At 38.8% G+C, this 15244-nt stretch overlaps 1 protein-coding gene across 6 annotated transcripts; it reads left to right on the top strand.

The window, feature by feature from the left end:
- The first annotated feature begins 681 nt into the window (after window positions 1-681).
- On the top strand, window positions 682-14481 carry LOC105831590 (zinc finger protein 320). Of its 6 annotated transcripts, XM_012671811.3 has the most exons (10): window positions 683-2493; window positions 2796-2883; window positions 3074-3184; window positions 3285-3506; window positions 3594-3933; window positions 4310-4402; window positions 4656-4742; window positions 5882-6040; window positions 6441-6744; window positions 6827-14481. In XM_012671811.3, exons 2-10 carry the CDS (start codon window positions 2815-2817, stop codon window positions 7125-7127), a joined length of 1686 nt encoding a protein of 561 aa, XP_012527265.1. In that variant the 5' UTR covers window positions 683-2493; window positions 2796-2814; the 3' UTR covers window positions 7128-14481. The 6 variants fall into 6 exon arrangements, with proteins under 6 accessions (XP_012527263.1, XP_012527265.1, XP_012527262.1 ...); XM_012671809.3 differs by having other exon boundaries at window positions 682-2493; window positions 3288-3933; XM_012671808.3 differs by having other exon boundaries at window positions 684-2493; window positions 3285-3933.
- The last annotated feature ends 763 nt before the right edge of the window (window positions 14482-15244 follow it).

Below are 15244 nucleotides of genomic sequence, written 5' to 3'. Positions count from 1 at the left end.
CCCAAAATATTCAACAAGGGAACAATCGCTAGACAATAATTATATAAACGAGCGTCTCGGCTTTTGAAAATTTGTGTCGCATTGTCCAGAGATTTGAGAAAAAGAAATAAATAAATTGCAAAAGCTATACTCAAAATAACCGTGTCGGTCAGAAGCAACACTGACAAAAGAGAAAAAGTATCGTTCTGTAGTAAAAATAACGCAAGTTTTGCGACATGATTATATATCTCAAGAGCCAAATAACAATAAAGAATGTTTTAGAATCGAATAATTCGAGTTTCGCTCTCGATTACGATTTATCTCTATTATAATTAAGATAATGAGATACGAAGAAGATATGCGTCACTAACGAGTTTTTAGAAACCGTCGTTCCAGTTATAAATAAAAATTCAACTTTTTCGAGAGACATTAATGTGTATTTTAAATTATTCGCGCGAAACAAACCTGAAAATCTTTTACCAACGACCATAACTTTTCACGATATCAAAGATGTTAGAAAAATAATTTGATTTCGATTTGAGACTTGCAAATCTTACATATCAAAAGAAATAATATAGAAACGGAAACAACCAAATGGAAGAGTAGCGCCATCTGTTGAGGAACCTTGCAGCCACCCATAACTACATTTCTAAAATCTGGTCACGTGAATCGAGTGCCGGTAGTCATTGATACAAAGAAATGTAATTAAACGGTTCACCTGAGAGAAGGTACGCGAAGTTCCGTCATTATCCGAACCAACGAATTTACGAAAACCGAAATAGTCGCACGTACTTCCGTCTCGAAGGAAAAAAGGACGGGAGATCGCGAGTGTAGAGTGAAAGGAAAGCAGATACAACGTCTCCCGCAACATATCTGCGATCCTCGCGAAGATAAAGATAAGTCCGTCTCTCTTTCATCCTCGGCTCCCGCAGTTTCAATTCACCTCTGTTCCTCCTTCGAATCCGCGAATTGAACCTCCGATCCAGAAGGTCCACGGTACCACGCCAAAAAGTTCATTCCTTTTCTCTCGCCTGTCCGAGTGACGCAAACGCGTCCTCGGCACGTTACGGCCGGAAGAGAGAGAGAGGGAGAGGAGGAGGAAGAAGGAGGGAAGACGCGCTCCGTGAACGCAGCGTCCCGCCGGGTGCCGCTCGGCACGCGCGTCTCGGCGCGCGTGCGCCGCCGCGCAGTTGACCTTGACGGCTGCGTCGACGGCAGGCGGCCGCAAACGCTTCGGAAAGCGGCACCTCCGCCGCCGGTGGTGGCTGAGAGCAGCGGGGAGAGAGGAGAGAAGGGGGCGGCAGAGCTCTGTGTAGAGCGGAGCGCAGGGGAAGGGAGGTACCCAGCGCGCGTTCCGTGTCGCCCATTGTTGTCCTCGTCGCGCGTAATGGCCACCGCGGGCTTTCGTTAGCGCGTCGCACGGTACGCCATATCGCATCTCGGCCTAGCCCGTGCCACGGATAACGCCGCGGGTCGCGTCCGGTCGTCGAGGCGCGCGTTCGACGTTTCCCTTACGCCGTCGTCACCGTCGTCGCCGCCGCCGCCGCCGTAGCGAGGCGCGGACTTGGGGTATAATACGAGTGAGCGAGCAAGCGAGCGCGAGCGGTGGAAGCAGGACGGTGAGCGGGAGCGGGTGAGAGGGAGCAACAAGGAGGAAACGACGTACGCGACGAGGAAGGAGCGGCGGCGGCCGCGCGCTTCGTACCCACAGTCGCCGCAACCGCCACCGCGCCGCTCTACGCGGCCGACCATGATTTGCGCGGGCCCGACGTTGACAAGCGTGTGACTCCGAAGGTGATCGTTCGCGCGCGCTCGAACCGCGTGCTGAAGCGCACACGAGCGCCTGCTTGGGCGAGCCAAGCTGAGCCGAGCCGAGCCGAGCCAAGCCAAGCCAAGCCGAGGCCGAGTCGAGTCGAATCAAACCAAGCCAAGCCAAGCCAAGCGGACCCTCGAACCGAGACGAGCCGGAGTAGGTGAACGAGAAGCGGCGCAAGACACCGGAGCGAGCGAGCGAGCGAACGCCCGACCGTCGTGATTTTGGATGACGCGGTCCAACGTCAGAAGCCGCCACCGCCACCATCGCCGCCGCCGCCGCCGCCACATGAGGGAAGCGTCGTCCATCGAGGCACTCGGCGAAATCGAACGCCATTGATTTCTCGCGCGGCATTTCTCCAACGAGCGCGTACGATAAGAGCGTCTCGCGAGCGCGGCACACGACACACGGTGGGAAGAGAGCGTGCTTCTCCCTCCTCCGTAGATGCTGGAAGTGAGCCGCGTCGTGTGTTACTACGGCGACGTGCACGCGCACTCGACGAGGTGGTGCGCGAGGTCGAGGTCGTCGTCGTCGTCGCCGCCGCCACCGCCGTCTTCGTGGTGCCCGCGCCGCGCGGCAGTTCGCGCCGCCACCGCCACCACTGCTGCCGTCGCCGCCGCCACCGTCATGGCAACTAGAGGATCGTCGATTACCGCACGGCAGCCGGATTATTAACCCCGCGGCTCGTCGGACTATTGCACGTGAGTATGTTTATTGCGCTCCCGTTCTCTTTCTCTTGGCGCGCGCGCGAAACTTCCAAGCTGAGAAACTGGCCGGTCGCTTCCCCCTTCCTCCCCCCTCCTCCCCCGCTGCATCCGTCGCGCCTTCCGAAATTCCGCGTCCTTCAGTCCTCGACGAGGCTTCCGGCCAGGATATCCCCGTTCTCGTCGTTGCCACCGTCGTTATTGTGCCGGGTCGATCTCTTGCCAGTTGCCTTGTCTCGCATACCTCGCACGTTCTCGCTTGAGCGACAGCTTATAACTACTGCCTATTGATTGTGCAGGGTCAAAGGCAATACATCAATGGCCCTAGAATCAAATGGCAACAACGTGGTGTGGTTGAACACAACCCGTCCTGATCAGATACAGCAGGTATGCGTCGCGCGTGAGACAAGCGAGAGAGCGTGTATGCTAGTGAACAAAGACCAAGTGCAGATCAATCTAATTTCGAATATTCAGTATGTTTATGGTCTCATGTCTAAGATACCTGTCACAATATATATAATTTTTCAATTAATACACCTGGCATTGGGAGCGTCTGATGAGTTTTTCTATTCGACAGAGTCAACCAATCGAGCAGCCATTGAAGTGTTCCATGTTTACTCAAACGGAACAAACTAACAGTTTTACTCAGACGGAACAGAGTAATTCGAATTACGGAGATCAGAGACAGGTTTGTACTGGTCATTATTTTGTACAATGATAGATACATGAATAGAAGAGAAGACCCCAAATTTCACTCTCTAATCGTATCAAATGATATTTTTCTGCAGCAGCAGCCAGCAATGTTTGACCCACAGCAGATTCAGCAGCAGCAAGCTGCTGCGCAGGGTCAGCAGTCGCAGCAGCAGCAGCAGACCCAGCAGATGTACGTCACATCGGACAAGAAGGAGGACAAGTCTCAGCAGCAGCAGCAGCAGCAGACGACCACTGCCGAGTTTCCCTCCTCCTTCTACTATAACGTCAACATGTTGCAGAAGGTTCAGACAAACGCGGTGAGCACAATCAGTGCAATCACCGATGACAAGGGTTGTTACCGTTTCGATGTTCAACCTGTCGGTTATAATACATTGCTGAATCAGATGAGCATTGCCGCCGCCAATGCGACCTTCAAGTGCGAGATTTGCGGGTTGGTCTTCGGGCACATGAGCCTGCTGCAGCACCACAAGCGGATCCACACCTCGACGCCCAGCAATCTGCAGCAGCAACCGCAGCAGATTGTGGTGCAAACACCGACAACAGTGACTGTCGCCACCACGCCGGACAGACCATACACTTGTGACATTTGTGGAGCGTGTTTTGCATTACCAGGAGAATTGAAGAGTCACAAAACAAACATGCATCAGAAACCTAAGGTGCAAATTTGTGAGGATTGTGGCAGTGAAGACCCATGCGAACATCATCCAACTAAAGTTAAAAAGAGTATGTCTATAGCAATTATAATTTTCTTCAGCTGTAGTCAGTGTGACATTTCATGGTGACGTCCATTGATTTCAATAGCAATGTGTTCAAGAGCAATTGTCTTGTAGCACTTAAAACTTTTATAATTTTCATTATTAGCAATTATACATTTTTATATTATATATATTATATAAAATATTATATACTACAATTCTTGTACAAAATTCATATAATAATTTCTTATAATGATAATTTATTGTTAAATTCAGATTAATGTTTGAAAATATTTAATTATTTGTGGATTTTACTTTAACACAAATTATCCCACTGTGGTATCACCTACAGTAGACATGTAAAACTTACTCAACAAAATAGAGATATGTATTTGTCTGTGTAGCTATCAAACCTGGTCATCATCCTGTGAAACGAAGGGGTGTCACCAGTGTCACCAAGTGTCACAAATGCAACGGCACAGGAATTATTTTTATTGGTAAGCATCATTTGCTAGCTCTTAGCTGCTGATTGGATGTTACTTAATACCGTTGATAAGCCGAAGAAAGATGTTGCTGATAAAGCGAATTTTGAAATCCCGAATATCAATTTTTATGTTAACATATAAACGTCACGTTATATGCGCAATACTGCAGCGCTATCAGCAACATTTTATTCATACAATTGGTCATCCCTTTCCCTTCATACCTTTCATTGCTATCATGATCGTACATCGGGTAATAATATGGTAGGTAAACACGACGCAAAACTAGATTCCGGAATCAGTTCCCTCGCAAAGTGTGGCGGCTGCAAGGCTACAGGCCGCATCGTCATAGGAAGTAAGTCGGATATAATTATCGTCAATACAGAGTATGGGATCTGTTTTGCGATTAGTATGTCTGAGTAATATTGTGTCTGCCCTGGATGGTGACAGTTCAAATTTATTTCTCGCGATAACTTTAGTATTCGCACAATTTTATTCATGCTTGAATCACAAAAAAAAAAACAGCGTGCCAACACTTTTATCATTTATATAGAATATTGAATTTCTACTATGGAGAAATATATTGAAATTATATAACTATCAAACACATGGATTCTCCTAAACTCAACATTAAAAAATTTCAATTGAATCAATTATTAAAGCATTTCTAATGTATTTATTAACGTATTTATTAAAAATACAAGATTTTGAGTAAATCTTGAGTTAATAAATACGTTATCAATAAAGCGATATTATTGGATTTGATATTGTTTTTATTTAATTACTTTATTTTCGCTTGCATGTATTTTTGTAGATATGGAATATACATTTCTGTTATCTTGTTTCTTTTTATTTTGTTTATTCTATTATTGTTTAATATTCTTGCTATCTTCAATTTTTACAAAGTGACTGTGGCTATTTTATTTTGCTCTTATTTTCTTTTCCTTTTGGTAGAACTGTCGACATCTAAATTTAAGAACAATGACACAGAATAAAAATCTCCCCTAAGGGACAGTTTTATAAATTTAAATCGCCAGAATTTCAATATGTTCTGTACATAAGACAAAACTCTTGTTAAATTTCCGTTTGGCTGTTTATACAATTCTTTATTTCGTGATATAGCTCATTGGAGATAATTTCACCATTTTTCACAAAATAAATTGCGTAATAAAAAAACAAAACCACAAAGTTTTATATTGCTTGGCATTAAGATTTTCTTGGTGCACTAACTTTTATAACAACCTGCATGATCAGATTGTTACATATGATAATTGTTACATTTAATTATTATATTAGCATTCAGTTTGTGATTTCATATTCCATATATTCCTTTCTTGGATATGAGAATAGAAAAAACTAAACATTTTTGTATCACGAGACAAATTCATATCACATAGCTTCGTAGATTTCTCGCGAAACAACTTCGAGCTTATCACTTTTGTAGAACTGGCCCTTTGAGGAAAACTAAAACCTTGTTTATGCTTTCAATTTCAGGTGGCAAGCAAAACAGTCAAAATCAAGCGGAAAAACCATTTCATTGTAATGTTTGCGATGGTACATTCTCTCGATATTCTTCACTCTGGTCTCATAAAAGACTTCATTCGGGAGACAAACCATTCAAATGTGAAGTTTGTGGCTTAGCCTTTGCAAAGGGTAAGTAAATGATTAAATTATATAAGACGCATAAGATAATAACATGTTTGTCTCTACATATTTCTAATTAACACTTCTGTGCCATGAAGTTTTCTAACGAATTATATTAAACTTTTCGCTCAGACCATTTGATATTTTAACAATAAAACGAAATGGAATTATAATTTCTCATATCTGTGAATACATAATTATGATGTATGATGTAAAGTTGGTACATCAGACTTTTTTAATAATAATAATTCTTGTTTTTAACTATTGTAAAAAAATATTGTATCTCACACATAAAAATGCCATGGGTCGTGCGACGTGATAAACACATTACCTGAAATTGGCATGGAACATGTTAAACATTTTACAAGCTTAATTTTTTAACACAATTTGGTTTCTTTTTTTTCTTTAGCTGCCTATCTGAAGAATCATGGAAGAGTTCATACAGGTGAGAAACCGTTTAAATGCAATGTTTGTGGCATGCAGTTTTCGCAGAGTCCACATTTGAAGAATCATGAACGAATTCATTCCGGTGAGCGACCGTATCAGTGTGAGGTTTGCGAAAAGACGTTCGCCAGACACTCGACACTCTGGAATCACAGAAGAATTCACACCGGCGAGAAGCCATACAGGTGTAACATTTGCGGTTCCGCTTTCAATCAAGCCACGCATCTCAAGAATCACGCAAAAGTCCATACTGGTGAAAAACCGCACAGGTAACATCAACACCTAAAGATCAAAGATTCTCGAGGCGAGTGTATGTTTCTGCATACGTAAAATGTCATTTTGTGTTTTTAGATGCGACATATGTGAAATCGGGTTTTCCGATCGTTTCGCGCTGAAGCGTCATCGTGCCATTCACGAGAAGTATGGCCAAACAGCGCGAAACCCGAATACGAACAACGCTGCAAACGCGCAGCAGGCCAACGCGAGTAGTCAGCAGCAGCAGACGCAGCAGCAGCAACAACCGCAGCAGGCGCAGCAAGGTCAGGTTGTGGTCGTGAATGCGACCACTCCTGTCACCGTCAGCCAAGGGCAAGGCCAAGTTATACTCGACGAGGTCTACAAGTGTCAGGTGGCCTTCCCAGAGCCTAAATGATTCAGCTAGAGAATACCTTTCAGGAGCTGGTAAAGAGGTTAACTTTATAACCTTTTTTTTTTATATTAATCTCAAGAACGGCAAAACCTATGGATATGATATAAAAGATACGGATTTTACTCTAAAAGAGTCAAGTGAATCCCGCATGAGTGACTGAACAGCGCATCTCTTTTGTGTGTGCGTGTGTGTGTGCGGTCACTTGGATTCTGTGGAAGAACATTTGGTGACTATAACGATAGATATTGGTTTTAGATATTGATAAAAATTTCCAAAAAAAAGAAAACGAAAAAAGAAAAAAATATGGACCGAAAGACTCTGCGTGACATTACGCGAGTGATAAATTTCATGGGATGTATCCTCAGAAGTTTAATTCGTAATATACAATTGGACAATTTCTAAATCGCCAAAATCAACGAAATCTTTTTGTGAAGTAATAAACAGAAGTACGTCTACCTTTATATTTTGCCATTTCGGAAAGGTAGAAAAACAATTGACTCGTATGTCGCGGCACATTTTCGTATATATTAGTTTTCTAAAAATAAAATGGAAAATATAATTGTAATCATTCTTTCTTACATATATGTAATAATCGTTGATTTGTCCACGAGAACAAAATTGCTAGACGTCTTGCCAGTTCTTCATGATTTCATGAATGGCATTGTGCAATAGTTCCGACAAGTTTTGCGATTACGCCCAATGAAGTGTACTTTCGAATGATTGTAATAACGGAGGATTGCGGCGGCGCGTGTTTCGGTGAATGAAAAGCGCAAGTAATAGAATTTTTTTTTCTTTTTTTCTCTTTTTTTTAGCAAATTTAAAATGTACGTTTGAAGAATGTCCAAACCTCGGCCCTTCCAAATTCTTGATATCAGCATGAGGATAGATTATGTGCGTCAATGTAAAATTATGATATTTGTAAAGTTTAAAGTATCTATTTAGTTTTTCATAACCATATAAATTATTTGTGTAAAAAACTGAAATGAACACGCGAATGAGCATACGAAAATTTCTGTATGCCACCTGGGAAATTTTATACTTGCGGATAGTGTGGAACGGAACGACATCGCGATCTGTGCGAGCCCTCTTCCGTCCAGTCATTCGAGATCAGGAAACATTGCATTGAGATGACAACAACGATCAAGATCAACGGCGAAGGAGAGAGTAGTGCGGCATACCTATATAACTCGCTGGGGCTGCAATAATAACAGTGAATATCAACGGGCAAACTAAATCGTTTTATAATTTTAAGAGGCCGCGAACTATATGAATATATTATAACTGACGAATAGTTGCTAGTTTGTAACAAGTAGTTGAGCTAGATTATATACATAAATATATATATATTATATATACATTAATTTTTATATCCCCACTTGTTAAAGCGATCCCGCACCGTCGCTACATTTAAGTATCAATTATCACCAAACGAGTAGATTGTACATTAGCTTCATACATATGTGATTGCTGATTTGTGTGCTATACATATAGTATATCATTTTCGTAGCTGATATTTGATTATCTTCCTGAGATGCTTTTGCAATCACCTCTGCTTCAAACGTGAACATTTTATTTTTTGTATTTTTATTTGCAAAATAATCGTCATTGAGTTATTAATTGCACCCTCTTTACGTTTTTATATAATTTTAAAAGATTTTATAATGTGCGATTTGCGAAGAAAATAGACCTAAGTAAATGGCTTGAGGGTGTCCAAAATAATTCTTTTTGCAAAATTGATCTATTAGATTTTTACGAATCACGTGATTACCAATAAATTTATCATTCAACTTTTACGAAATCCGAAATAGGGGATATTTCTGTTTTATTAATTAATTTGTAAAATAAAAGTAAACAATTATATAATTTTACTTTTATATGATAATACCTGTTACAGTATTTTCGATTAGACTAGAAGCTATACTGGATTTTCTTTTCTTATTTTTGGTTTTTCTGAAATACAGCTGTCTAAATCGTGACTCACGAGCAATTAATTTTACAGCTCATTTATCACCATTTCGCGTGTTGCAACTTCACCGTGTTTGTAACTTTTATGAATTATAGGAAGGACAACAAAATAGTCTTACTACACATAATGGGTTAGATAAGCTCCAATAAATACGGTCAAAGACAGAGAAACTGTGGTGATGATATAGTGCGCTGGAAATCGAACTATCGGGAGTCATAGATTAGACATCTAAGTTATAAAATATGACTCAGTCATATGCACATATGACAACGCAGCAACGCAAGTTTTACGAAATGATCATATTTTGTTCTCTTTTTTTCTGTATTGCGACGAAAAATAGAAAAAAAATTATTTTGTTTTAAGTCGATGCACGAGTCCATCTTCCATTTTAATTATGTGACCACGAGGATGTAAAACAGAATAAAGATAATCTTCGAATCTTATACTGATACATTTTGCACAGGAACGACGGTTCTTTTTCTTTTTTCTTTTTATGTTTATATTCTGAGAGAAATCATCTCGATAGATAGTTTTATTGAAGCGGGAACGTCACACTTCAGTATTCTGTATATTTGATAGAGTAAGCGCAGATAATTTGATCGTTTCACTGCAGACAGTATTGTTACAATTGTCACGCTTCTTTTCGGGATGGTACTCGCCGAACAACGAGCATAAAATCAAAGTTATTTTTGACGTGTTTCAAAATAATTTTAAATGAATTGAATTGGATACTACTAATGTTGAATCATGTTGATAAAACATTATGTAATATATTTAATATCTCGTACCTTTTAAATTTTTAACGGCAAAAATTCATATTTGCACATAAAATTTAAAAAATTTTTTGTTCGTTTGTTCGTTGCGCACACATTACTCCCGTAAAACATTTACGATTTAAAAACAGTAATGCAGAAGAGTGACAATAAAGCGACTCTGGTATATTTTACAATCACGTACTTGTTTTGTAAGATTAGGAGAAAATATACAGTATTGTACAATACACATTTAGCTATTAAACTAGGCGCGGGGATCTTTTTTTTTTAAATACCTCAAATCTCCGTGATTCTATCATCCGATCCGATTAGCGAAGGAAATTATTTTAGTTCATTGTTTGCGAGCCGGTCGAAAATTAATCGAGCAAATTATTTTATTATAATTGACATATCTGTTATATTTTATTTTATTTTTTATCAATCTTCCGCTCTTTTTCTCAAATTTTGCGGACTCTCCCTCAGGTACAAAATATACTTGGCAAGTTATGTAGCACATATCTAATGTATATATAGATATATATATAATCACACGATAATTATTACGAAGCTCACTTTGCCACAGTTTTATTGCGTTATAGGAACTTTCATTATGATCAAACATTTGTGTAGGACAGTTTGTTAAATCGGCAAATGGAAATATATGAATTTGAACATGAACATGCGTTACAACGCTTTTTTCTGCAAAAACACAAAATTATAATAATCATAAAACAGTTTGATGTTCGAAAACCTTTAAGAGAGTTCTACATCGGAAGAGTTAAATGTGCATTTGAAAGAATATCATGTGGATTCTCGAAATAATCTCTTCAGACACATCGGATTTTTTCATCGATCTCTTCAAGGAGAATCTGAGAACGTCAAATCGTTTTGTACATGCTAACATGTACAAAACCTAAACTTTAAACTATTTTGCGATAATATTGTATTTAAACGGAATAAAGCGTTATAACACGCAAAATTTTTATATTTTCACTTGCCGAAGCGTACTATTTTTTTTAATTGTAGCCTTTATCGTCTTGTATATAAATTATACATACTATCGTTATAATATACTATAGCTATATATGTAATGCAAATTAATCTAGCGAGACATAACATGAATTAATTTACACGCAAACTGTAACCTTCATTTGTATATAAAAGCATCGAGACATGATTGTTAATTACAACGAATAGGATGTATGAACAGTAAGATGCTACAATTAAAAAAAATAGTACACTTTGTTGAAGTACTATTTCACGAACATATAAAAAATCGCGAAATCATATAAAAAAATGGCAACAAAAGCTTCCTTTATATTAAGACGCTAAATTATAAGATAATTTTTATCAGACTCTATGATTTGCCAAGATTTCGCGATCTCACTAAACACACGCCTGTAAAATAGTACGCTTTGCCAAAGTATACAATTTTTTAAATTGTATCTTACTGTATACTACATATTTGATTTAATTTAATTAACGATTACGTTCTCGATGCAGCCATCATGTACGAATGAAGGTCACATTGCGGATTGATTTGTGTCACGCGTCGCTGGATTAATTTACAGTACATATCTATCTATAACGGTTGTGTATATCAAGTCGGTCCTTCATGACTCATAAGATCATAGTCTCCATTGAATGCATGCTAATAATGAGCATCTTGACAAATGTACTCCCGGTGGTTTCAAGAGTGATCAATTAAAAATGTATAGTTTGGATGAATTTGAACACGGATATTTGGCACAGAGAGCAACACGTGACTCTTATGCCACGATTTGTGTGTATGTATGTGCGTATGTGTTCACATGCAAATTAAAATTGTGAAAAAGGCTACAATTAAAAATATTTCAAAATCGAATAGGAGGGCTCTAATCGCGAAATAATCTGTTGCAGAATAATGTAAAAGAAAATAAGCAAGATTAAGACTCACGACGCGATTTATAACAATATTCTCGACGCGATGCGCCTTCAATTAATTAATATTCATGCGAAACGTATTTTTTGGAGGGAAAAGTCTCTATTTTGATTACATTGCTAACTCTATTAAAACTGTGATCGGACGGTCAAATTTACACGATAGTACACGGCTTAAATAAGCGTCCTCATCAAAACTTAAGACAAATATTCGTAGAACTGTTCAAAAACACTGAGCGAATATTTTGCGTTGACGAGCGCGCAGACGAAAAAAAATCATTTTTCGAAGATACTTTTGTACAATTATACCTGCGTCGGAAAAACTTCTTAATTAAGGATCCGAGAAGAAACTGTAAAAAATAACCGGAAGCGAAGTGTATGAGTGTAATTACGAATTAATTATGCGAGTCAGTAATTCTAAATAACTTGTCGAGAATTGCTGCAGAGCAGATACGCGGCACTATGTCTTATAGAGCTATTATTATTTCATTATTATTACATTAATCGTGTAAAATATCTTGCAAATCTATTTTTCCAATAGCTTTTAATTCAGATTGCAATTACGGCGCGGCAAGGTATGCTGCGATCATGCGATTTTAAGCGGTGTGTCTTCCCGCAGCAATTCCACGCTTCGAAATAATATTTCGTAGGCGAGGAACTCGTAGAGCTTCCGTTTTAATCAAAATCGTCTGGAAGCGTCTTCCTTAATCTCAGTGTTCTGTCTGATTTGCCGAGATTTCGCGATTTCGTTGTACATACATGATGGCTGTAAAGCAAAGAGACCCATGCCCGAGAGGTCCCAGAAATATTTTTTTTCATCCGCTATTTTGCCGCTATTCTCGTGCATCCGTATCGAAACGTAAACAAAAGCCGCCGAGCATGTCGTACGAACGAGCGGTTCGCCGAGGAACGATAATGTATAATTTTGCATTGTTAAGGGTCGAGGTTTCGGAATGACGTAAGCCGTATATCGCTTTTCCGACACAATGTAACTTGCGTTGAAGAATATCACGTACGAATCGCCCCGTAAATCCCTTCGAACCCACATCCGACCTTTCCAGCGTGGAACTCTCTTAAAGGCCTGAGAACGTCAAAACCGTTTTTGCGCTTACCGTAATTTTGTATTTACGCAGATTAGAGCGTCGTAACGCGCGTCCGCGTCCGAAATTGTATATTTCCATTTGCCGAAGTGTACTATTTTTTTAATTTTAGCATCTTACTGTTCTATATACCCGACTCGATGTAATTAACGATCATTTCTCGACGCATTCATCATGTACGAATGAAGGGGGTCACACCACGTGCTGATTGATTTGTGTCACGCCTCGCTGGATTAATTTACGAGATATATACATATATATCTATCTATAACGATAGTTATAGTAGTGATTTTTTTATAATAAAACACGTTCCTAATAAATTATCTGTTCTTCATATGTCGTACGAATAAGCGTAAACGATTGTAAAGGCGATACCGAGTACTGTGGATATCGTTACCTGCTGAATGACGAAATGTGTAAATTAGGATTAAACGGCCTCTCGTAACGTAAGGAAGACTAAAGAGCCTTTGAGGAGAAGTTTGCAATTTTTTCTAAGCTTATCGGCGCGTTTATCGCGTGTATACGACGACACACGTGTGAGCTTAACTTTATTTGCCTCTCTCTCGAGGAACATTTTAATAATTGTATAAAAAAAAAGAGGAAGAAAGAGACGAGGAACTCGCGATATCCGCACGAAGTAAAGTGGACAGGAAACGTGCTGTGTTGATATAGAATGCCATCGCTACGACTACCCTGTCTCGGATGTACTTTCTACCGTTAGTTTTACGGGAAATACTGAATACCAACGTCTTCTTTTTAACCCCCTACCTCCATTTGAATTTGTTTGATTCAATCATTTTGTATCGCGTAAGACGACTATACGAAGGAAGGATCATTTCACCAATCAATAAACAAATAAGAAATTGATCCAGTCAATAAACAAATAAAAACTAAATATAATTACATTTTTAAGTAAAAAAGAAATGTATTTTAATTAAATCTATATAAAAATTAGATGTAAAAAATATCAATTTGCAATTTGTTAATTTCATATTTTTATTACATCGGTCAATCTAGTGAGTGTTCAACGATTGGGTGCAGTGATCCTATTTATGATGGTACAGCCACTTTGATGTAAGTTCGAAGTCATCCTCTCGCATTATCACGCTCTACCTCTATTTCTCTGCCTCTTTCTTCGACCCATCCCAGTCGCGATTTCTCAATTTGCAGACGAGAGAAATCGTTTCCTTTGCCACCGATAAACTCGTTCGTGTTTAAGCTGTTTTACATACGAGGGGGAAGAAGGGAGGAAAAAGAAGTCGTAAGGAGGACGTCACATTTAGATTAGTCTGCTGTCAATATACCTAGAACGATAATTTTGAATGTAACGTGTATCATACTTGACTATCGCTTAGATAACGTGCAAACCGTACCGAATAAAGGAAAACTAGTGCACGATTATATCAGACCTTAGGTGATAATAATAAATAATGTCCGTTACGGACATTTTCATTTTTCAAGGCTCTGGGTGACCTTTATTTTCGTCGTGTTTAGATGCGTGCGTGCGTGCGTGCGTGCTTGCCGGTGCGAGCTAGGAGAGAGAAAACACATACGTGTTATTTTATACATTGATTATATGGAGAGATAAAACTTTGTAGAATTCCGAAAGGCCACAATAACCATTTGCAAATTTATCATTTTGTTACCAGACCCGATTTTTATCGAACTTTCATACATTGTTGATAAAATTACGAATTATTGGTCATTTTACGCGATTAATTCTTTAGTAATTGCGCTGAGTGTTTCTCTCAGCACTGTCTGGAAATATTTTTCTCATTTCTTTAATTAATTGGCATCTCCCTACAGCAGGAAATGTGGGGAAACTTTTAAATATTTTTTTTTTTTTATTAACGTATTATTAACGTCGATAACATTCTATATTATAATCTCCGTTAAAATCAAAAGTAATGGAAATCCAACTTTTTTTCGGAATTTATGTTGTTTAACTACTTTTCTAGATTCTATCTTTTTTCCTGAATTTTTTTTTATAAATCTGACGACATACTTTATTAAGTCTGTAATAAAGTGCCAATAACAGTTCAAACCTGGATGCAATATTTATCACTTAAAATAGTAATGAAACGTTCACAAAAAGCATATTAGAATCGAAATGCATGGTACTTGTGTAATATTTTTTGATGAAAAAATATATTTATTTCGTTTTCATTCCAGATAAAACGTACGTTTTTCTTCAAACTCAGTGATAACTCTTATCATCTGCACACTTTCAAATATTTATCTCTTTCTCTGCGGATCATAAATATTTGAAAATATATGGATTATAATACATCGCTGATGATGGCTTGAAGAAAAGCCAAAACGTACGACTGTTTGAAATAAAAATACAGTAAATACATTTTTATATTGAAAAATTTACTCTTT

Source organism: Monomorium pharaonis, chromosome 1, assembly GCF_013373865.1.
Source record: "Monomorium pharaonis isolate MP-MQ-018 chromosome 1, ASM1337386v2, whole genome shotgun sequence".
Lineage (NCBI taxonomy): Eukaryota > Metazoa > Arthropoda > Insecta > Hymenoptera > Formicidae > Monomorium > Monomorium pharaonis.
The sequence above is the reverse complement of the archived record's forward strand: the minus strand, read 5'-3'. Positions and strand labels throughout refer to the sequence as shown.

What these genes read in the sequence shown, in the direction of transcription:
- LOC105831590 (XM_012671808.3), top strand. Translation starts at nt 2,815, where the DNA reads ATGGCCCTAGAATCAAATGGCAACAACGTGGTGTGGTTGAACACAACC. An exon ending in TCCAACTAAAGTTAAAAAGA is followed by an intron (nt 3,934 to 4,309) that starts GTATGTCTATAG and finishes TTGTCTGTGTAG; the next exon opens with CTATCAAACCTGGTCATCAT. An exon ending in AGGCCGCATCGTCATAGGAA is followed by an intron (nt 4,743 to 5,881) that starts GTAAGTCGGATA and finishes TTTCAATTTCAG; the next exon opens with GTGGCAAGCAAAACAGTCAA.